General features: G+C 44.6%; 1 protein-coding gene across 14 annotated transcripts; it reads left to right on the top strand.

Annotated features, from left to right (window-relative positions):
- Positions 1-192: 192 nt before the first annotated feature.
- Positions 193-20459, top strand: LUC7L (LUC7 like). 14 transcript variants are annotated; one of them, XM_026065201.1, is made up of 11 exons: positions 413-483; positions 1557-1651; positions 7074-7172; positions 7849-7959; positions 8682-8825; positions 9260-9436; positions 10273-10361; positions 16350-16379; positions 17336-17500; positions 18623-18684; positions 20098-20459. In XM_026065201.1, exons 3-10 carry the CDS (start codon positions 7077-7079, stop codon positions 18648-18650), a joined length of 840 nt encoding a protein of 279 aa, XP_025920986.1. In that variant the 5' UTR covers positions 413-483; positions 1557-1651; positions 7074-7076; the 3' UTR covers positions 18651-18684; positions 20098-20459. The 14 variants fall into 14 exon arrangements, with proteins under 14 accessions (XP_025920994.1, XP_025920986.1, XP_025920987.1 ...); XM_026065202.1 differs by lacking the exon at positions 20098-20459 and adding an exon at positions 19560-19634; XM_026065207.1 differs by lacking the exons at positions 413-483; positions 18623-18684; positions 20098-20459 and adding exons at positions 3253-5452; positions 5590-5718; positions 19560-20091 and having other exon boundaries at positions 995-1651.
- The last annotated feature ends 1334 nt before the right edge of the window (positions 20460-21793 follow it).

The following is a 21793-nucleotide window of genomic DNA, read 5'->3' as shown; positions in this document are numbered from 1 at the left end:
CGGCGCCGCGAGGGCAGCCCGCCGGGCCGGGCCGAGCCCCGGCCGCCGCAGGGAGGTTTTCCGCCCGTGACCTCGCAGGGAGAGCGCTGTGTCTAGTCCGCCCCGCGCCCACAGAGGCATGTAGGCAGGTGCGCCTCTAGGAGCCAGCCGTGGTAGTTGTTGTCCAAGAAAAGAAATGTTACAGCCTGTGCGAAATATATTCCTGCTACGGTTTGTATCTTCTTTCTGCGGCTTACTGAATACTTAAATTCACTTTGGCACGTTAGCAGGGCTGTTCAGGTACTTTGCACTTTGTTTCGTAAGTGAATAAGTGCTTTTCTTTCTTTGTGTATTGAGTTGCTTTTGAATTGCTTCCCATATTTTTATTTCATACAAACTGAACAATTGTGGCCCCTCTATTTTATTTATAAAGGTTCAGTGTATCTTTGCCTGCCTACATCAATCTGCAAGGGAGTTGCAGAAAAGCCTCATGTTCATCGAGCCGTGAGTCACAACCAATTTTTAAAGCTGTTATAACAAAAAAAAAAAAAAGTGTTTGCTTTTTTTTCACAAGTAACTTTAAAAGTGTAGCTTAGAAAGAAAAAAAAAAACATTTTCAGTAGACACAACATTATTCCTGGATGCTTGCAAATCCTAAACTATATTCATACGTTAGTATTACACATACCTGTGTCATATACACAGATTAGCTTTAAAATTGTCACATACCATTACCACTTTGCCTTTACTTTTATGTATCATTCCCCTGACTTCCTTACTGCAGGTGTGGGCAAGAAAACTTTTCCTTTAAAACTTTTCAACAGTGGGCATAAAATTCTGCAGCTGAGGTCTTGAAGAATGCAGATGGGTATAGTATATGTTGGAGCTCGCAGTGTGTATTGACTAACTTTGTTTCTTTTTTTTTCTTTTTTTTTTTGCTTTTCTGATATTGTCTTGTTTAAGTGGCTCCTGAGTGTAAATTGTCTCCTGAGGGTGGGAAGTGGGTGGGAAGTACGCTTCGTGTTCCAGGCCAGACCTACAAGATTCGTCTTTGCACGGCCTTGGAAAGCACACTGCATATTTGGTTTTCAAACCAAATGGACYGATGTCTTAATTATCAGATTAGCAAATAGCAGTTGCCTGTAAAGTGTCGAGCACAGCCCTGTTTTGTGATTCATGGCCCTCTGATAGCATGGGTTTCGATATCTCCTGCCCCCCTTCGTCACATTAAAAAAGGGAAGAAAATAAAAGTTCTGGCTACGAGCCAGACTGTCTCCTTTTTTCTCTTCTGGCTGTGCTGTCTCTTTATATGGATGACAGGCTGTGGACGCTATTTGGCTCGCCAACACTGTGTTTAACATGGTGTACTGGATGAATAAATGCTAAAATAGTATTTGTTGCCAATTATAAATGTTCCAGAATATCCTGTTGCCCTCTAAGCTTTTTCGAGTTATCTTGGGGAGCAGGAACACCAAGTATTTTAATCTGCATATTGAGGCGAAATGATCATACCAGCATCTTAGCGCTCTTACCAGTATCCTAATGTCTCCTTATTTAAAACCACAAATGAATTTCAGGAGATGAAACCAGACAAAGGGTGAAGTTCACAGATGATCGTGTTTGCAAGAGCCACCTTCTGGATTGCTGTCCTCATGATATCCTGGCAGGAACAGTAAGTATATCCTTTGTAATAAGGAGTTACTGTATGACAGAAGCTGGTATAACAGTTCAACGCTAATCCATGCATCATAGGTGACTTCTAAGAGGTGCCACTTGGGACAGATCAAACTTTCCATGCTCTAGGAACAGGCATAATTGTAATTTCAGTTTCTGTGACCTGTGTATGAAACCAGTGTAGCTGGGAGCTCCCAGAGTTATCTTGAAATGTTCTTCTCTCACAATCCCTTGAGAAGTTGCAAGACTATTTCTATTTTATTGGTTTGAGGTGGTTTGGGCCTGCAGAGGTCACAAGATCATAGCCTCTTTCGGCTCCCTGCTCTCCTGGATGCTCTGCTTCACCATTACAGCTTCAGTTAGCAAGGTTTTTCTCACTGGCTGAAATAATCCTTAACCCTCACAGCTTTTCAGTCTCCTTTTAAAGCATGTGACGGTCTCCTGATGGAGCTGCCCCAGCAGCAGCTTTTTCATTGTTCCCGCTTAGCTGCAGGAAGCGTTGGAGTGCTGATGGCAGGTTCCAGGCCAGGCTGACTTTGTCTTTAGAATTAGCTGGGCTGAGCAGTATGTCACTCTGCCTGACTGATTAAAAACAGTCGCGTCTCCCTGCTTCCTTAGCTGCTGCCCTCTGGGGAAAGAGCTAGCTAATTTTCAGAAATTTGGCTTGAATGCTCTCTGTGGGAGCAAAAGGTGACGTGGGCTTTTCAAAATGATCTTGTGGATTAAGTATCTTATTTAAGCGCCCCAGATGAAAGATCCAGTCCGACTTTCAAAAGAATAGGTTGCACGTCTTTTTAATTATTGTGGTGTTACATAATTGCAGGATGGAGATGAATGTGGATACTTGAAATCTGTCCTTAGCTCACTGTTTGACACTAACTATTGTGGTATTTTACCTTGTCCATCCATTTAACCAGATTGTTTAAAGATGCCGTAGTTATTTATAGCCCTTCCTTTTGTTATTTCAAGAGCTGGATTTGACATAATGGGTTACCAGCAAAGGGAAGGGCCGGCAGTTTTTCTTTAGATTGTATCGCTGCTAGAGCAAGACTGTACGGCAGCRCTAGTAGAAGGAGCTTTAGCAAAAGCTGCCTTGGCTCTGAGCGCTCAAACTTCAGCTTCTGAACGGTTGTTATTCCAGAGTAAGATTGGCAGAGTTGAATACCAAAATTTATATTTTTAAAACGTTGTAAGGGATGGAGGGCAGAAATTTGGAGCTCAGATGTATTTTCCAGCAATCCCTATATCAGCTTCCATGTCACCTTACTTGCATTTCAGAATTTTAAAGCTGCTTAAATCACCTCTGCCCTTCTCTGTGCAGGTCATCATGTGGGTTAGGGTGTATTTTTTACAGCAGCTTTTCAGGGCCCAAATTTCATTTGAAAGTGCAGRCTGCCGTCTTCCTCTTCTGGCACGTTTCCAGGAAGAAGGTAGAAGCTGAGATGAGGGAGTTAAATTTAGTGGTGAGTGGGACCATTGGCTCTAGCATCAAAGCACAGAGAAAACCTAAGGTGTTCAGATGTGTTTGGAGCGTCCGGAGTCAGGTGGAGGCACACTGAGAAATCTATTTCTCTTGCTTCCGTTGTCACTTGTCTGCAGTGAGTTGTCTCTTCGTTCTCAGTGTGGAGTTTGCTCACGCAGGAGCAGGAGGGAAGACTGCTTCTGTCTAAGTGAGCTTTTGGAGCTCTTAAACGATCATGCGCCCTTGAAGTGGCTGTGGAGCTCTCTGCACTGYTGTCAGCCTGTTCTTGGGGACAAGAAAATGTGCTGGTGCCACGGATTTGCATTTAAAGAACATGTGATTTYGGGAATGGAATCAGCATTTCAGCTGTCAGTGGTTCCGGCACAGGATGAAACTTAATTGGAATGTGCAAACTTTCTCTGTGAACTCGGACAGCTTTACTAGCAACTTAGTCTCTATTAAGAGAGATTAAGAGGTGTGTGAGTGAAGCAGCCTCAACTGGATGGTATGGCATCCACCTCTGGATGTGTATTAAAGAAATCACGACCTCGGATCTTTATGGAAACTTCCAAGAGATACTCCAAGCCTTCTGGTAATTGTCATGATTCATCCTTCCCCCGTAGGTACTGTTACTGCTGCATCCTTCTTGTAGGCAGATACTCCTAGGTAGTGGGAGGCTGACTGGAGAGGAGCAGGAAGCTGGATCCTGTGAGTAGCTGTGTTCAGTGAAACGGGATGAAGTCCCATTCACTGACCTTCAGATGCAGAGTATGAGAAGGAGTCCAGACTTTAAAGGAAGTTCTGGCGTATTCCTGAGAGCTGCAGGAGGCATGTTGACATTTGATTCATGTAGGTGGGCTGAGGTGTCTGGTCACAAGAGCTAGGATTTTAATTTGGCTTGCTCTTGTGATTTTTTTGTTTGTTTTTGGCCCCAGAAATATCTCGAAGCATTATGGCAAAACTCTGAATTAGAGGAGCATTAAGGTCTCCGTTCTGCATATTTTCAGACACTGTTAAAGAGGTGGAAYTTTTAATTGTTTTTGGACTTACTGGAAAACTGTTTCACTGTGGGAAGAACAATCTCCTAGACATCTGATCATCGGTGTTGACTCAGGGACCGTTTGCTGTGACTTTGCTCCTCGGTTTGTTCCCAGACTCTGGTGGTGAGGCAACATTAATATTCCCAGGTGAAGATACTCTGTTTAGCTCTTGTGTGTTGAACTTGCCACTAAATAAGCTACAGTGGTTCTCTTGTTGGCCTCCATGGGAAAGGTGGAAAATTCTGGAAGAACATGAGTTAGGGTTTAGTACATCCAGGTGCTGTTTTCTGGGGACTTGTTACCTAGGTTGTTAGTGACCTGTACTGAGTTAGCTCTAGAGCAGACGGTGGGTGTATTTGTGTCAGTGGAAGGACTGGAGCACATCCAGATGTGGCATCAGCTGGTAATCCCCTCACATCTGTTAGCTCCACTAATGAGTGGACAGATGAGTCTAAAAGCTGCGTAGGTAGAATATTCCTGGGAAATTGCATTCAAGGAATTATTGTATCCGCTACTGGAAGATATCAGTGAGCTGAAATCTGARGAGCTGTTTCATAGGAATCTGTGCTTTCCGTTTTTATTTGGGCAAAATTCTGCAGCGCTGTTTACTTTTGAAGAGTGTTCCTCATGGAAAAAGATCTGGTGAGTTAGCAGTTTAGCAGAAAAGCTCCTAAATTGGATGCTCACAACTTGGACTGCTCAGCAATTGTGAGCTAGACTAATTATTAGTGGGTATTGAAGTGATTAAACCTTGGGGGTGTGTGGGGGGGTGTTAAATCTTTGTTCAGGCTCTTCTGGTAACCTGTCTGAAATATCAGTATCATAAACCAGCCGTGGGCATTGACTAGGGTAAGTCATGATCATCTCTTAGCTGGAAAGCGTGAGTATCCGATGACAGGTCTTCCTGAGGCAAGAGGATCCTCTGAAGCAGAAGGGCCAGTGCTCTTACCTGAAGTTAGCAATACCTGTGAACATCTGTGTGCACCTAGATCATCTCAAAGAACTTGGAGGAAGACTTGAGGTTTGTATGCTGACAAAGCCTGGATCTCCTCCCYGGAGGAAGAGGTTGGGAGATCCGCTGCCTTTTAACGAAGTGGGAAGAGGAATACAGAGCACGCTGGATTCTTCTGAAGTTTTGGGTTGGAGCTCCTTACTTCTCTGAAGTGGGGCTAGTGCTTCAGCTTGTAAGAAGAGTTCAGAGAAGAATATTTACAATCTCTGACAATTTCACAAAATATCATCGTTTCTCCCTGTACTGGAAAGGAACCTCACTAAAATGACCATAAAAATAAAAGATGTAAGTAACATCRTGCTCTAATGTTGTGGAAAGTTGTTTTTGTGGCAAAATGACAGTAGCCTTCTAGCATCCGTCGAAGAGGCTTGCCTGAAGATGAACACGAACCTCTGAAAACACCATAATGCCTTTTTTTGTAGGCGTTAAATTTCCACTATTAGAGAGCTCAGACAGGACTATCCCTGAATGCGGCGTCTGTTTCTATAGCCTGCTGCCTGTGGCCTCCAGCTTTTGGTAAACCTGAGCAAAATGAGGAAGAATAAATAGTGGCAAGTCATCCTGAATTGTTTTTTTTTTGTTTGAAAAGAAAAGTTAATAACTCGGGTAACTACTTAAAACACGAGCATTACTTGGTGGAGCTTGCTTTAGTTGCTTTGCTTCCTACTAACCACTTCCACTGCTGTTGTCTGAGCGCGCTGCTTCGCGTGAGCGTGCCTGGCACCCCCGGCTCTAGCTTGGGACTTTTGACAGGGGTTCTGGGTTGATCCGGATTTAGCTGTGTTTAGCTTTCACTGTAGTCCCCTCTTCAGTGTGTTGTCACCTGTGGTGCTGTGTTCAGTTTTGGGCTCTTTGGGACTGGAGGTGGCTGGGAGAGAAGAGGATGACTGGCTGRGGTGTTCCTTCATGTGATGCCGTGTGCATTGTCATTCTTCCAGCTTGCTGTGGCTCACATTTAGACCTTGTGTTATTTTGGCTTTCAAAATGTTAGGTTCTTTTTCTATTTAAGGAATAAGAGATGTGCTCTCTGTTAAATACCGATAATGCAGAAATGCAATTTCCATGTTTTAAGAGCATGATTAAATTCATTTCTTTCGGCTGTTAACTACTAGGTTGGGGGAAAAATCAACAAATCTAAATAGCGTTCACTGCAGTGGGAGCGAAGGGCAAAATGCAGGTCAGGGCTTTCTGGCAAAGGAGATGCTCTCAATAAGTCCCTTCTCTCTAGAGGGAGAGACTTGTGGGTTTGTGCATAGCAATTCACTTTGCTGGGCTGGTGGGGTTTTAAAATCCCCAGCTGCAACTGAATATGGGAAGGGGCTAATAGTAGGGTTTGACTGTATGAGTCTGCTGTTGCTGTGCATGGAGTTGTGCTTTTCTCCTGGCTGTACTCCTTTTTCCCTTAAGTCCGTTTTCCTCTTGATGGGAATCATTCCCTCTGTATTTTGTGATTTGTCTGGTGTCTTTCACTATTTTACCCAGGCTCTTCCTGACACAGACATGCTTTTCTATGTGAGCTTTAAATTTCGGGTACAAAGCTATATGTTTTGCTGGTGCTGTAGCTCCATTATGAGAGGTGTTTGGTGTTGGTGCCCACTGAAGGAGTTCCTTGCTGCAGTATGCTTTGCCTTCCCAGCTCTTTGTGAGGCCGTGTTGTGAGCTAGAGCAGAAGTGGGACTGGGCTTAAAATAGTTGGGGTGTTCTAGTGTTGCTCCAGAAACATGTAGAAAGTGCTTCTAGCAAACATGTGGTCCTTTGGCTACTTCTGTTACTGACAGGTTAAAAGGAAGCTCTTCTTCCTAAGGAGCCTTTATTTTGAAGTGATAGAACTGGCAAGAGTTAAATATCTGTGCTTGTTGCTATAATGGGAGGCTCTTGCATTGATTTCTCTTTCTCTTTTCAACAGCGTATGGACCTGGGAGAATGCACAAAGATTCATGACTTGGCATTGCGAGCAGATTATGAGATTGCAAGTAAAGAGAGAGACCTGTTTTTTGAGCTGGATGTAAGTTTGGAGAAATTTTACTCTTGTGGCAACTGCCTCTTGAAGTTATTTGGCTGAGCAGCAGAACTCAACGGGCATTTCAGCTAACCAGATGATGCATCATCTGACAAGAATGTGTGGCCCCTTCCCAAACGTCAGCGGGGTGCTGACTTTAAAGCGTAAAAGTAATTATGGCCCTTGCAACCCCATTAGTCCAGGTAGCTCTGAGGATCCTCCAGCATTCCTTTCGTCCCACGCCTACTGCTCTGTAACAGGCCACTGTAATCTGGTGGCCTGTCCCAGAAAGAGATATAACGTTAAAAGCCTCCCGCTTTGTTGTTTCATTTTTACCAGATTTGGCTTTCTGTGATGGAACAAATTAAGTGGAAGAACAATTCTGTCTTCCCCTTTTATGTTATTTCCGTGCTTCTGTCTTTGCACCTGTAGTTCATGCTGTGGAGTTCAAGTGCAAAGTAGTCTTTATATGAGCATCCTACAGCGTGTCAGAATAAAGGATCAGATTCTGAACAGATGACAAGCAAATTTTACTTTTTCTACAAAGTGTCGCATACTTTTGTTAGAACATCCCTGCTTGAGATTGTTTGTGCGTTGTATAGGGATTGCATCAGTGAGATGTCAAAGTTAGATCCTGGCACTGGAGCACCTTTAATAACTATTCTTTGTTTGAAAAATGCAGGCTATGGATCACCTGGAATCCTTCATTGCGGAGTGTGATCGGAGAACAGAACTGGCCAAGAAACGCCTGGCTGAGACACAGGAAGAGATTAGTGCTGAAGTGTCTGCAAAGGTATTGTCCTCTCGTTAAATATTTGTCCTGAAAGCCTGGGCAAGAGCATTGGCTCTGTGTTGTCTCTGAAGCCATTGATGTTGGAAAGTTAGGCTCCAGGGAGACTGTGAATTCCAACCATAGTCCTGTAATGCTACTTCAGCCATCTTTGTGATAAACTTACTGGTTCAGAGAGGGAAGACATACTGGGATAAGATGTGTACTCTAAAATAGGTTGCTTTAGCATGGCTATAATGTGCGTAGGTTGGTGTGGTTTTTTTCTCCTCCCTATTAATGTTAATATAATAGCTTAGAGCAGTAAATCCACCCCATGATTCTTGTCTTTTCCTTGGTGTGTGCACATGGGGTTCCCTCATCTCAAGCTTACAGGGCAACTTCCCTCATTAGGCCAATATAAARCATTTATGAAGCCGGTTCTGCATAGTCTCTTCTGTTCTGTAAGCCGGGAATGTGCCACACTGTTTGCGGTAGAACTGATGATGTTCTGTCCATGTCGAGTTTCTCCCTTTGCTACGTGTCTCCAACTGCCTTGCCTGTACTTGGCCCATCAGTCTCTTTTTCTTGGGACTCCTTTGGTGGTTGGAAGATTCCTAGTCAGCTTCCAACAGCTGCTTTTGTTAAGCAAATTTGTTAAAAAAGAAAAAAGAAAAAAAAAAAAGAAAAGTTGTCCTGCAAGCTTTCGGAAGTTTTTTGTCTTGTTTAAAACAAACTATTCTCTTTAGGCAGAGAAAGTACATGAGCTGAATGAAGACATTGGAAAACTCCTAGCTAAAGCTGAACAGCTGGGAGCTGAAGGAAATGTTGACGAGTCTCAAAAGATCCTGATGGAAGTGGAGAAGGTCCGAGCCAAAAAGAAAGAGGCGGAGGTATGGCTTTGATCCTCCTATGAATTATAATAGCTGACTGAACTAGACTAGTGCGTGACAAACAGCTGGGCAGTTCCTACTGCTTTTCTTCTTTCACCAGCGCCTCCCTTTTTCAGTTTCATCAATGTGCTGGCAAGCAGTTGGCAGTGGAATGTGATAGACGAAGAAAAGCTTTTTAGAAACCTTTATCTACTGAAGAGTACTGACTGTGAAGGAGTTTCTTCCTCTGAAGTATCTGATTACTAGTCACTCGCAGGGATAGACTGTCAGGCTAGCTGCACTCCTGAAGTGTTTTGTATGGCACCTCCTTTATGTTGAGGGTGCTTTTCTGATCTCTGAAAGCAGTAGGACAATTCCTTGTAGGTGTCTCCTGGAGGGCTGTGACTATGTAAGGGGCTGTTCCTGACAATTGGCTGGTTTTTGTCTCTCTTTAGGAAGAATACCGAAATTCAATGCCTGCATCCAGTTTCCAGCAGCAGAAGCTGCGTGTGTGTGAAGTCTGTTCTGCATATCTTGGTCTCCATGACAACGACAGGCGTCTTGCTGACCACTTTGGAGGCAAATTACACTTGGGCTTCATTCAGATTCGTGAGAAACTGGATCAGCTGAGGGTAATCCTGTCTGTTTTAAACCTTCTCCTTGTAGTCCTGAAGACATTCAGCACTTTAAGTTCATACAGAATTCTTTGCAGACTGCTTGTATAAGCCCAAGAAATTTTTGGTCTGATTCCAGAATCCCTGAAACTTCAAATGGAGGTTTGCCTAACCTCATCTTGGGTTCTCTTCTGTTATTTCTATGTGACCAAAATTACACTGTTAGAACTGGTCAAACCAGACCACTGCTATAATTTCCGCCTTAGAGCATTTGTAGTCGCATGTATTTTTCTCATTGGTTTGGGTTGAAATTTGTCACTGTGTTTTTTCTGGCTACAGAAAAGCCCTCTGAGAAATGCTTTAAGTGAAGAGGTTCATAGTGCTGTCAGTGAAGGTCTTGAGTAGGGGAAGCGTTGAGTAGAAGTTTTCTGGAACACTTTGTAACGAAATTGTGACCTGGCCTTGCTCATGAAGCCTGCTTCAGTGAGGGTTGTGGTTCCTGTGCCTTGTCCATTAGGCAGTGTGTTGAGATCAGTGCCCGATGCATTGCTGGCACAAAGCTGGAGCACTGTTTTATTGTATGTTGTGTGTACTCATGGTGAGACAGTCCCTTGCCTCAGAGCTTATGGGCTAATCTCACAKAGCGCAAGCACCCAAAGCAGAACTGGGAGAGATATTTCCTGCACCGATGTACGTTAGTGAAGTTTTGAGCGAAATGAGAACCTTGACAGATTTTTGACTAGCAAATAAAATGCAGTGAAGCAGTTCTTTGTCTTAGTACCTGAACAGTCTCTCTGCAGATCTCTCTGACCTGTTACTGTATGGCTGAAGCATGATGTGAACTTTTTTTCTAGAAAACAGTGGCAGAAAAGCAAGAGAAAAGAAACCAGGATCGTTTGAGGCGGAGAGAAGAGAGAGAACGAGAGGAGAGAATGGGCAGGCGGTAAGTGAAAGCTGATAACTGGTTTGTGAAGTTGGTTTCGAAGTAGCCTGATTTCTTGTATCTGAATGACACGGGAAAGCAGCATCTGTTCCAGTGTATGTGGTTGGATCCACTTGTGGGCATGCTCTGGAGGCTGTTTGAGCAGCTTAGTGTGTAATAAAAAATGAAAACAAATGAACAAAACCCCTACCTTAGAATGACTGTGTGTGTGGTGTTAGCCTCCACCGTGTATCTGAAAGATAAGAGTCATCTTTGTAAGGTTGTGGCAATCGGGAGAGGTTCCTCAGGACTGGAAGAAAGCAAATGTCACTCTAATCTTCGAAGAGGGCCAGAAGGAGGACCCAGGGAACTACAGACCGGTGAGCCTCACCTCGATCCCTTGGAAGGTTATGGAGCAGCTAATCCTAGATACCATTTCCAGGCACATGAAGGACAAGAAGGTGATCAGGAGTAGTCAGCATGGATTCTCAAAGGGCAAATCATGCTTAAACAACCTGATGGCCTTCTATGATGGAATGACTGGCTGGGTAGACGCGGGGAGAGCAGTGGATGTTGTCTACCTTGACCTCAGTAAGGCTTTTGACACTGTCTCCCATAACATCCTCAAAGGCAAACAGGAGAAGTATGGGCTAGATGAGCAGACAGTGAGGTGGACTGAAAACTGGCTGAATAGCAGAGCTCGGGTGGTTTTGATCAGTGGCACAAAGTCTAGTTGTAGGCTGGTAACTAGTAGTGTCCCCCAGGGTTCAACAGTGGGTCCAGTCTTGTTCAGCTTATTCATCAGTGACCTGGATGAAGGGACAGAGTGCACCCTCAGCAAGTTTGCTGATGCTACAAAACTGGGAGGAGTGGCTGATACACCAGAGGGCTGTGCTGCCATTCAGAGAGACCTGGACAGGCTGGAGAGATGGCCAAGAGGACTCTCATAAAGTTCAACAAAGACAAGTGCAGAGTCCTGCACCTGGGGAGGAATAACCCCATGCCCCTGTACAGGTTGGGGGCTGACCTGCTGGAAAGCAGCTCTGCGGAGAAGGACCTGGGGATCCTGGTGGACAAACAAGTTGACCATGAGCCAGCAATGTGCCTTTGTGGCCAAGAAGGCCAATGGCATCCTGGGCTGCATTAGGCAAAGCGTTGCTAGCAGGTGGAGGGAGATGATCCTTCTCCTCTGCTCAGCCCTGGTGAGGCCACACCTGGAGTGCTGTGTAGAGTTCTGGGCAAGAATGTCTCTCATGAGAAAAGGCTGAGAGAGCTGGGTTTGTTTAGCTCGGAGAAGAGAAGGCTGAGGAGGGATCTTATCGATGTGTGTGCATATCTGAAGGGAAGGTATTAAAGAAGACTGAGCCAGACTCCTTTCAGCGGTGCCCAGCAACAGGACGAGAGGCAACGGGCACAAACTGAAACACAGGAAGTCCATCTGAACATAAGGAAAAACTTCTTCACTGTGAGGGTGACAGAGCACTGGAACAGGTTGCCCAGAGAGGTTGTGGAGTCTCCATCCTTGGAAATATTCCCAAACTGTCTGGACAGGGTCTTGGGCAACCTGCTGTAGGTGATCCTGCTTGAGCAGGGGGGTTGGACTAGAAGAACTCTAAAGGTCCTTTCCAATTTCAACCATTCTGTGAGTTCCTGGCAGTTTTCAGGCCTGTATTGGTCTAGTCCCTCTTTTTTTTTTTTTTTGAATCTGAGTCTGGATGAAATGCCTTCACCCAGTGCATCTGAGTGGGAAAGTTTAAGATGAGTGCTAGCTCTGCTCAGAAAGCACTGGTCACGAAAAAATTCCCTGTTCAAAGATGATAGCAAAATGGAGCTAGTCTCTGTGAGCAGAAAATGCAGAAAATGCAGGCTGTGATTCTTATTTAGATACTTTTCTGTGTTGACAGTGAGGTACTGTTGGAACAGCTTTTGGAAACGCTTTCCAGGACATCCTTGTGGTGTTCTGCTTTGAGGGGTCCTAATGATTGGCTGCTTTTGGTGGCTGTGGCCTTATGTGTCACCTTTCGCTCATACATGTGTAATCGTTAAATAGTGGGAGTGGCTGCAGTGTTGGTATTCAGATGACAAGCTCTTCTACCTCTTGCCAGCTGAACTGGAAAAACCTTTGTCGTCTTTACTTTACTGAACAGGAATCTTGTGTGTAAACAGTTCAGTTAAACATGAGCCTGATGGGAAGAAGGTGGTTATTTGCTAAGGGTAGGTAGAGGAAGTGGCAGAGCAGGAATGCTGCTCTCACTGTCACAGCATTCCCCAGTCCAACCCCAAGTGTTTCTACTCAAAATCTTGTACTTCTGCATCCCCCCTAAAAAATTGCTGCCTGTGGAGAGCTCTTTCTGACCCTTAATCTTACTGAAGAAATTTTTCAGCCATCTATATCTGAGGCATATGAGATACATAACTGCAGTATGATCTAAGATGGTGCTGACTTCTGGAAATGCTAGCAAACAAGTACCAGAATCAAAGAAGCTTGGTTTTCTGCAGTCTGTGGCTTGGTGATTTTGGCATCTCTGAAGGTGTAARCCCCAAATTGTTATGCTTTCTCTGATATGGGTGTTTTATATGGGTTCTTTCTCCATGTGGATTACCCGATGTCATATAAAGTGTCAGTTTATGCTGCAGCTTTTTTCTCAACTGCAGCATTTTCTGTAGAATGTCTCATTCTTCTGGCCTTGGCAGTAATGCAGTTGTATTTGGGGCCTGCAGAATCTGCAACTGGCTGATGAGCGCAGGAATTAATTGAAAGGGACTGATGTATGTTGTCATACTGTAAAGCCGACTTGCTATGGAGAGGAAGGTGAAAATGAAACAAGAAGCATCTTCCAAGGCAGCTGCTTCGTGGCAGGCTCTTTCTGAGGCATAGCGTGATCGCTGCTAACTTGGACTTAGTGTGTCCGTCTCCATGTTCCTGGAGTTCATTTCTGTGTGAAACTCACCAAACCCAACAGAGTTGCCTTCAGGAAGAGTTCTCTGGATCTCTTACTTGGTCTGTGTCTCCCCAAAATGCTTGCTGCTTTCCTCCTGTGGCATACGTGTTTTTTTTTTTCTGAAAAATCTCAGTTCCTAAGAGTTAAGGAGCCACTTGCAGTGTTCACAGGAACCCACACATGGATGTATCTGCTAAGGGTGTTTGAAGATCAGTTTTGAATATCCAAAGCTTTAAATATGAAAGGTTTTAAGCATTGCATTGAGTTGTCCTAAAGCGTGAGTTCTTGCTGGTTCCGCATATGGCCAGCCTTTGGCCTCGCTCCATGTGGAGGCATCTGTATACTCTTCTGTTCTGGCTTCTTTGTAATAYTTTTTTTTTGTTGTTTGTTTGTTTTGTTTTTTGGGGGGTGGTCAGTAACTGGAGTACCATATAGAAGAGGTCACATAAGGTCTTGTTTTGGAGGGGAAACTGATTCAAGGAAAGAAAACAGTTTTCCCAATGGACCCTTAGTACCAGAACAGGAACGAGAACCTAGATTTCTCAGTTGCCACCCTCTGCTGTGGGTGCTGTGCAACACTGCTTACAGGGGCGTTTTTCCATCAAAAGCTGATCAGTAGCTTCTTCCAGCTCTTAGAGTGCCTCTCTTAAGCAGAACTTGATACTTGAAGGAACCGCAGAAAACATGTGCTTCCTTCATGCCTTTCTGTGATATTTGCATATGCAGCATCTTCACTCTGTTATTCTGTAAGAGAAAGAGTATCACTTGACTTTGAGAAGACTTCGGTGGTTTATAAGCACTGTGACAGGATGGAAACCTGTAGATTTGCTTATGAAACTCTCTAGCTCTCAAAACTTCGTTAATATGTCAAATAAGATGCGACTCCCAAGTAGGAATTGATTGTGAACTGGATTGTCACCCATAGCGGTGAATTAAGGTGAGTCCTCTGTCCTGCACTGTTTGGTGTTGCTGGTGACTGCTGGCTACCTGGTGATCTTTGAGACTGAAAATCTGTGGAGCGGTGTCGTGCTTGGAAGTCCAAATTTGTGCGTTTGCCTCTTGAGTACACCAGCAAACAAGACGAGGTGGACTGCCAAATGGATTTCCTTTGTAGTAAGTTGGATGACAGCATGGGTTATGAAAGTCAAYGTAAGCCCCTGCGAAAGCCTCTGATGCCGGGACGAAAGAGAAAAATATGCTCAGCCTTTGAGCTTGCTGGACAGCAGTCTTGTACTGTGCCCTACTGTGTACTGACTTGGGCCAGTAAGGAAAGTGCTGGTTTTTTGGATTCTTTCTGAATTTGGAGGTCTAGTGCTACTGAGTGATTATCAGGAGTTTATTGTGCRTACTCCTGCACAGATCAGGGTCACGGAAGGCCAACCAGGCTTTTCAGGGAGTGTTAAAGGGCTTTGTGTGGATGTGTGCCCCAGTGGTTCAGAATAAAGTGACTGGGAATAAAAGAACATTGAGTACTTGGGTAACTGCAGTCACCAGTACAGATTTAACTGCCTGCAAGGCGTCTACGGGAGGTCCGGTTGCGCTCTCAGGTTGTTACATGGAAAGGTGCATGGCTATTGCCTTGCTCTCCTGGTTTGTCAGCTCTGCCTTCACCTGGTCTTGTCATGTGTTGCCTCAGCCTGTGGTTCATTCACCTGACTCCAAGCGTATGGTTCATTTGCTTGACTCCAAGTTCAGCTCTGTCTTGTTTACAGTCCTGTAAGCTGAATTCCTTTACGGATGTTTGTTTTTCTTTCTGTAATGACTGAATAACCCCATTTCCTCCTGAAGGAATGTTGGTGCGCATTGATTCTCTTATTCTTGTCTTATCCAGGTATGGTTTTAAAAGGATATGATTAAAATAGACACTTTTTATTGTGTTTTTTTTATTCTTTCATTTTGTCTGTGCATCACTCAGCTGCATCTCCAGTTACAGCCACAAAGCTCTTTTTGCATTTTGTAACTGGAACATCCCCTGTGAGTCTGCAYGCAGTGAGGAGACCAGAGCGGTTAAGAGCATGGATCTCTAACTCACTGAACAGGGAGACTGCCCGCTTTTCGATTAAACCAGAAAGAGACTGTTCAGACTGTGCGTGAAGTTTGGAGGTGTGTTTCTGTGAAAAGTATGCTGGCTTTGAAATGCCCCTCGAGAAAAAGGAAGGGTGCATCTTCCACATGCAATGGTATTTTAATTGGTACTGAGCTGATGCTTCAGAAGTTGACAGAGTTGTGACTTTGTTATTTACAGACTATTTATAGAAGCTAATGCTTCTGGGAATGGGACTAAAAGTGCCATACACGAGCTCTGAAGTAATGGAAACGAGAGAGAGTATGGTGRGACTTTAGTGCATTATGAGACCCACTTCTAAAGTTGCTTTCTAAGTCTGGATGAAAGATTTTCAGTGCATGTCTTAGTTACTTTTCAGTAACAGGTTTTCCCTTGTTTCCCTCTTTTTTTTTTTTTCTAACTCATCTTTCCCAAAGAGAAAAAAAATAGTGCAAACTTCCATTTAATGTCTGTTAAATAAACATGAGACAAGTGAGAAAATACTGTATTTTCTTAAACCTTGTTTTACGTGCAACTACCTTGAAGGAACCAAAAGCAGAAAATTGGCAGCTGTCCAGCTCATCTTTCTGTAGTGTAGCCCTCTTCCTTGAAAATGTTAGAGTTGATCTTAAACTGCAGAGGGTAAAAAGTACATATTGAACGTGCACAGTAAAAACTTGAGGTTGGAAAGATGCCATAGGGGAGTTGAGTTATCAGAGACTGGATTGGTCTGTGGACCTCTTCCGATAGGAAACTCTGCATGGAATTGAGAAATTGTTCCCCCAACAAGCTCTGTAGAAACTAGTGCTTGCTTCTACAAAGTTCTTCACTTTTGATCTTAAAAAAAAAATCGAGCTAACTGAGTGCTTCAAGGTTTTTATGGCAAGCTTTGCTTTTTTTTATCTGACATGTTACTTTGGGTATTGTGACATTCCTGTGAGAAGCTGCTAGGGTGAATGGATTATCTTACTGAAAAAACACCAGCTTTATCATACCTTCTCTCACTTGAACACTCCTTTTTAGGTCTGGATCAAGAAATAGAGATCGTCGAAGGTGAGTGGGCAGTTCTGCTGCAGTTATCCCAAATGCCTGTTTGTGTTTCTGTCTAGTTACAGAGGCTTTTCGTGGGTCTCCCAATGCGGTTCATTCGGTACCCCACTCTTTTCGTCATCCTCTCTGAAAGAAACGGGAACTACCACTCGGGCACTTCCGTGGTGCTGTGCTACTTCTGATGTCCCCAGCAGGGCTAGAAAGAGCCAATGCTGGCCAGCCCTGGCAGGACAGGGACAGGCGGTGCCGTGTGCTCCAGAGTGTGAACCAAGGAATATGCCTGTGCCTTTTTCAATAAGTGTCTCATATCCTTTAATAGTTCTAATGTCTAAGATATATCTATTGCGTACATAATATCTCAGATATAAAAATACAGAGATTTAAAATTGAAACCTCCCACATCTCTGTGAAGAGCTTGCCTTATTGGTAATATCGGTATTCTCTATGCGAAAACGTACTTGGAAACATTTCTCTCTGCTGTCTTCCAAGTACATTGGCATCCTTTGTTTTCTTTTTTAGAACAGATTGAAACAAATGCGCTTCTAAAGTGCAGTACTTGACAAGGGAGACTTTTTCTGGCAGACTGCCCTACAGGTTATGGTAATTTTGTGCGCCATTTATTTTGGCTTGGCTGCTTTTACTTGYGCAGCCTYGCTTTGACTGAAGCACAGCTGGTAGCTGTGCTCGAGGCGTTGCCTTGTGCTTACATTAATGGTGGGAGCTTTTTAGTACGCTTCCCAGCAGCTTGAGTTTACCTGCTAGCATTTTGTAGGTAGGATGAGGCCCAGGAGGGGATATGTCCACCCTGTGGGTGATCTGCCTTCTGTGTTGACAGAGGTGCGACTGTGGGGTGAGTGCTGATGCTCTGGGTACGTGTTACTCAGAGAGATGCGCTCAGGTGTGTGGATCTGATGTACTGGCTTATCTCCTGTGTCTGAGACTGTCCGTGTCCTCTTCAGATCCCGGTCTCGGGAGAGGAGGCGAAGGCGCTCGAGATCAGCTTCCCGTGAAAGGCGGAAGTCTCGTTCCAGGTCCCGAGAGCGACACAGACGCCACCGGAGCCGTTCCCGCAGCCACAGCAGAGGTCACCGACGGGGTTCCAGAGACAGGAGCTCAAAACACAAGTACGCATGCTTTTCGCACAGGGCTTCTGAAAAGGGGAGTCCTCGACATCACAGCGAGCCTCCTCGGATCGCTTAGCGTGAGCAGGAATACGGCCGGTTTCAGAAGCTAGGAGCTGCAGTGTCCTGTACCACCTCCCGAGCCAGAGCGGTTTTCCCAGTGGCTGTCTGTAGACAGCCTCGTACGAGAGCAGCAGGGCAGTAACCGTACAGTGGGGTCCCAGCTCGAGAGGAGAGTCTAGGAGGTGGAACTGTTGTTCTCTGAACTGCAGTGCTGAACCCTGAGAAGCCACTGGTTTGTTTTCTTGTATAAGCAGCAGCGCAAAGGTCTGCTTGCGCCAGCTCGGCCTCCACGGGTCTGTAAAAGCCAAGTAGCTGGGAGGTGGTTTTGACGTTACATTCCTATGGTTATCTTAGGCTTCCAGCTCCTTTCTCACAGCACTGGGGAGCGAACTGGCGTGGGGAAGGGAGTGTTTTGGGGAACTGGAGGGAGATTTCTGTTGCAGTAAGATGAAGGCTGGTCAAGAGACACAGTTCTCTAGAAATGTCCATTTAGGGGAGGGGAAAAAGCTGAAAGGAGGAGGTGGCATATCATTCTCCTGTCACTGAGGTCCCATGCTACAGAAGTGCTCTAGTCCTGAGGAAGGGCGTGAAGTCTCTTCTGAAACTCGGCAAAACTGCCTCTGTGTTGGAGGAAGGATGAAGCAAGTATATGTATGAGTATTAGCAAACTTGAAAGGAATCACTGTGCTTCCTTACAGCCCTCCTAAGCCCAGGAACAAGTGTATCACCAGGTGTTTGCTGAAGTTAGATCTAGTATTCTTTAGTATTCTTTTTAATGCCCTTGGTTAACAAGGGAGTGCTTTAGCACTGTCTCACCTTGCTAGACACCACCACTTGAGTACAGCGCTGAAAACAAACCTAGCGTTGTTGGTGGACTGTCTTGTGCCCCTTCTAGCTAAGGGGTAAGAACAGATTTTAAAGATACTTGATGAAGGGGAGGGGAATAATTGCCAAAAAAAGTCTGTTAATAATTGAGGGGGGTGTGTATAAATACTGTTGATTCTCCAAAGGCTGAGATACTAAAGTCCTTTTTTAAATCTGTCTTGAACATGAAAAATAAAGAAAAGAAGTTTGGACAATTAGGAAGTGAGGAAGACCCTGTAATAACTATTACTAAAGAGCAGGTAAGGGAATACTTCGAAAACCCTGAACACATTCCAGTCAGCCCGTTGAGACTGTAGGGGGATTGGCTAGCCGACATACTTTCACAAAATTACTGAGAACCGGGGAGAGACGAAGAGCAATTTAGAGAAAAAAAAAAAGAAAAAAAGTGAACAAACAGGAAAACCCAATTGCCTGAAACAGTGTAGCTTCTGTTTTCACTTAGAGGATTAATGAACTTCACATTACAGTCCTGCTGGTCTGATGTCTTGCTTCTAGAAAGAAATGGAGCGACTGTTGTGGGATCTGTAGATCTCAGCGTAGGAGAATTATGGGCAACAGGAATTGTTGTGGGCCTGGGAAAAGAGTTAATCAGATCAGATTCGAATTGTCTTTGGGTTAAATGACACAAAGTAATGAAAATGAAATGGCTGATGTGATACAGAGGGCTGTAAGGTTTTAATAAATCATTTATGCAATATTTCAAAACTTTAAAACCAACATGAATGAAAGCTGGAGCCTTTAAGGTACCTGCCAGGTCCCTTTTTGTAACTGCAAAGAAAAATCTTGCGTGCTGAGTTCTAGAATAAAGTATGCTGGCTGTGCAGGGTCTCTGAAGACTTCTGCCTAGTTCTGAAGGGGTTAGAGCTGATGATGAAGGGTCAACCCCTTTTGAAGGCTGCTAGATGATAAGCTGGTTTTGAACAGTTGGCATGGATCATACAGAAAACTGCCTTTTAAGCTTGGACCTAACGAGGAGCCCTCTGATTAATTGTGTGTGGGCTGACTCAGTGAAGCACTGATGAAAATCTGTAGCTATCCTTTGGATAGGCTGTGAAATGATTTGCCCCTGTTTTGGCTTCTGAATGTAAAGCTGTATCATCCTGTCTTTGCACAGAGGACGCTGCCAAACGTTATTCTCGTCAAGATGCAGAGTAACAAAAAGTCCGGGACTGAGCAAGCGTTGGAATCCAAAGAGTATAGCTGGTGTCGAAAGCGGTTCTCGAGCAGAAAGCCGCTGGCTCAGACGTAACCACAGAACACTCTAAAAGATGCAAACAGGAGCTGAATGATAGATGAGGAAGAAATTGCAGGCACTTTAGCATGGCCCAGTAAACTAATAAGGGGCCCCAGGGAACACCTCAGAAAGGGTCTGTGGAAACAGCTGTGAAGGGATCACTCTAAGGAGAGAGTAACAAAGGCCGCGTGGTGCTCTCAGCACTGCGAAACGTGGAGTTCTGTCATGTAAAGCTTGTAGAGGGACCAGTGTTTCTATCCCAGGTGATACTACTCCTGATAGCACAGCACCTAGCAACATTTCCTTAAGAAACTTGGATTATGTCACGGCCCCGTTAGGAAAGATTTTGCCGTTTTATGCATATTTGCGCATTCTTTTAGTTGTGAAGCTTATAGTGATGGTATAATTTGTACTTCAGATCCTCTAGAGATCGATCTTCAAGAGAAAAGTCCCGAGACAGAGAGAGGAAAGAGAAGAGCTCTTCTGAGAGACGGCACGAGAGCACAAATGGCAAATCTCGTTCCAAGAGATCAGAAGAGAGAGAAGCTGGCGAGATCTGAACTCAAATGATCTGTGTTGCACTGTAAATAGTCTGATAAACATTCTACACAAAGCCTAAATTTCCCATTTATATTTACTGAATACAACTCATCTTTTGTAGTTTTGAATTTTTATTGTTTGGCAGATAGCTGTGAGTTTGTAGAGACACAGTTACGTACTGTTTAACAGGATTTTGTTTTAGTAGGAATAAATAAATCTGATGGATCGTTTTCAATACAGGCCAGTGGTTCACACACTGTTTGTCATGACCCAATGAACGCGGCAGTTAGTTAATGCTGTGGTTGGAAACCTAACCTGCTGTAATGTTTGTAACACTTAGGCCCTTTCCAGAACATCTCCCTGACCCTTTGCACAATTGGAGTTTGAGAACATCAGTAGCACTGGTTCTAACTTGATTCTTTTTTTTTTCCTCTTCTGTTTGTACATGCTAAAAGGAATTCAGATTTTTTAAGTGCTTAGCAACCTCATTTTATGTCTGCAGCATTTGAGAATTGCCTCACTGTTCCAGCTAAGTCAAGACAGACAAAATCTGGCCCAATATCCCTATTTCAAAAGACATTGTTTATCTCTGTAAGGATGACCAAATCATCTGGGGCGCATTTCTGAGGTATGCTCGAGTCTGTTCCTAGTACCTTTACAGGTGCCTGGTTTAAAAAGCCTGTGCTCAAAGGAAAAATCTGGGTTGATTTCTTACATAGAGGAATACAGCGACAACTAGTCTGCTTATTTACCGTGCACTCTGTGGTCAGAAAATAACCTCCTAGGTGGGGCTTTCTGACTTGCAAAAGAAGTGTCGGTGTACGTGTTGAAGGGCCAGTCAGGCAGCAATTGGTCGAGTGGCAGAGATGACCTTTTACTCCAGATGGAGCAAACTTCTGCTTCCGGAGGGGCAGGGTAGCGTGAGGAAGGCAGCCGCCTCGTGGTGGTACCCCGTACGCAGGTGTCGGTGTGTACCGCTCCTCTCGCTGATGCTTGCAGCTGGGATGCAAAGAACCAGCTGTGCAGTAACAGCTGGGGCAAGAATTGCATATTGTAACTAGCTTCTTTGTAACTAGATTTATTTTAAAATAGGGGAGGAAGGTATTACTGTGCCAGCCGCAGTTGTAACCCCAAGGATCAACCTTTTGTGAGACGTGTCGTGTGACTAAAGCACTTAACGTGTGCCGAGCCGCGAGCTGACCGAGCGTAAGCCCAGCCGCTGCTGTACAGTCTTGTTCTACCCGCCTGATCATTAACCCGCTAAGGCAGGTATCTTAAACTAAGACAGTTAAATCCTAACGTTTTCACGCGGCGGACACGGAAGTATCTGTAAATACTCTCGCAGCGGCCTGGCCGGCGTGTTGGGGTTTTCCAGCGTTCTCGTCCGAGGCTCTGAGAAGTTGCTTAACTACTTTGATTTTCTTTAATCCTGTTTTCTCCCAGACGTGCCAGCGCTGTCCTCGATGTGTTAGTCTTAGGTGCATGTTTAGCGGTTGCCGGAACCGAGTTCCCTTTTCGTTTTTACAGCTAATACTGCTTTTTAATTATCGTTTTGTAACCCCCCTCCCCTCCCC

Source organism: Apteryx rowi, unplaced genomic scaffold (genome assembly GCF_003343035.1).
Source record: "Apteryx rowi isolate R43461 unplaced genomic scaffold, aptRow1 scaffold_225, whole genome shotgun sequence".
NCBI classification, from domain to species: domain Eukaryota; kingdom Metazoa; phylum Chordata; class Aves; order Apterygiformes; family Apterygidae; genus Apteryx; species Apteryx rowi.
This window is presented reverse-complemented; position numbering and strand designations above follow the sequence as displayed.

Bases quoted from the DNA above. Each gene is read 5' to 3' on its own strand.
- LUC7L (XM_026065199.1), top strand. The intron at 9,437-10,272 runs GTAATCCTGTCT...CTTTTTTTCTAG, and splicing joins AGAAACTGGATCAGCTGAGG to AAAACAGTGGCAGAAAAGCA. The intron at 17,501-19,559 runs GTACGCATGCTT...GTCTTTGCACAG, and splicing joins GACAGGAGCTCAAAACACAA to AGGACGCTGCCAAACGTTAT.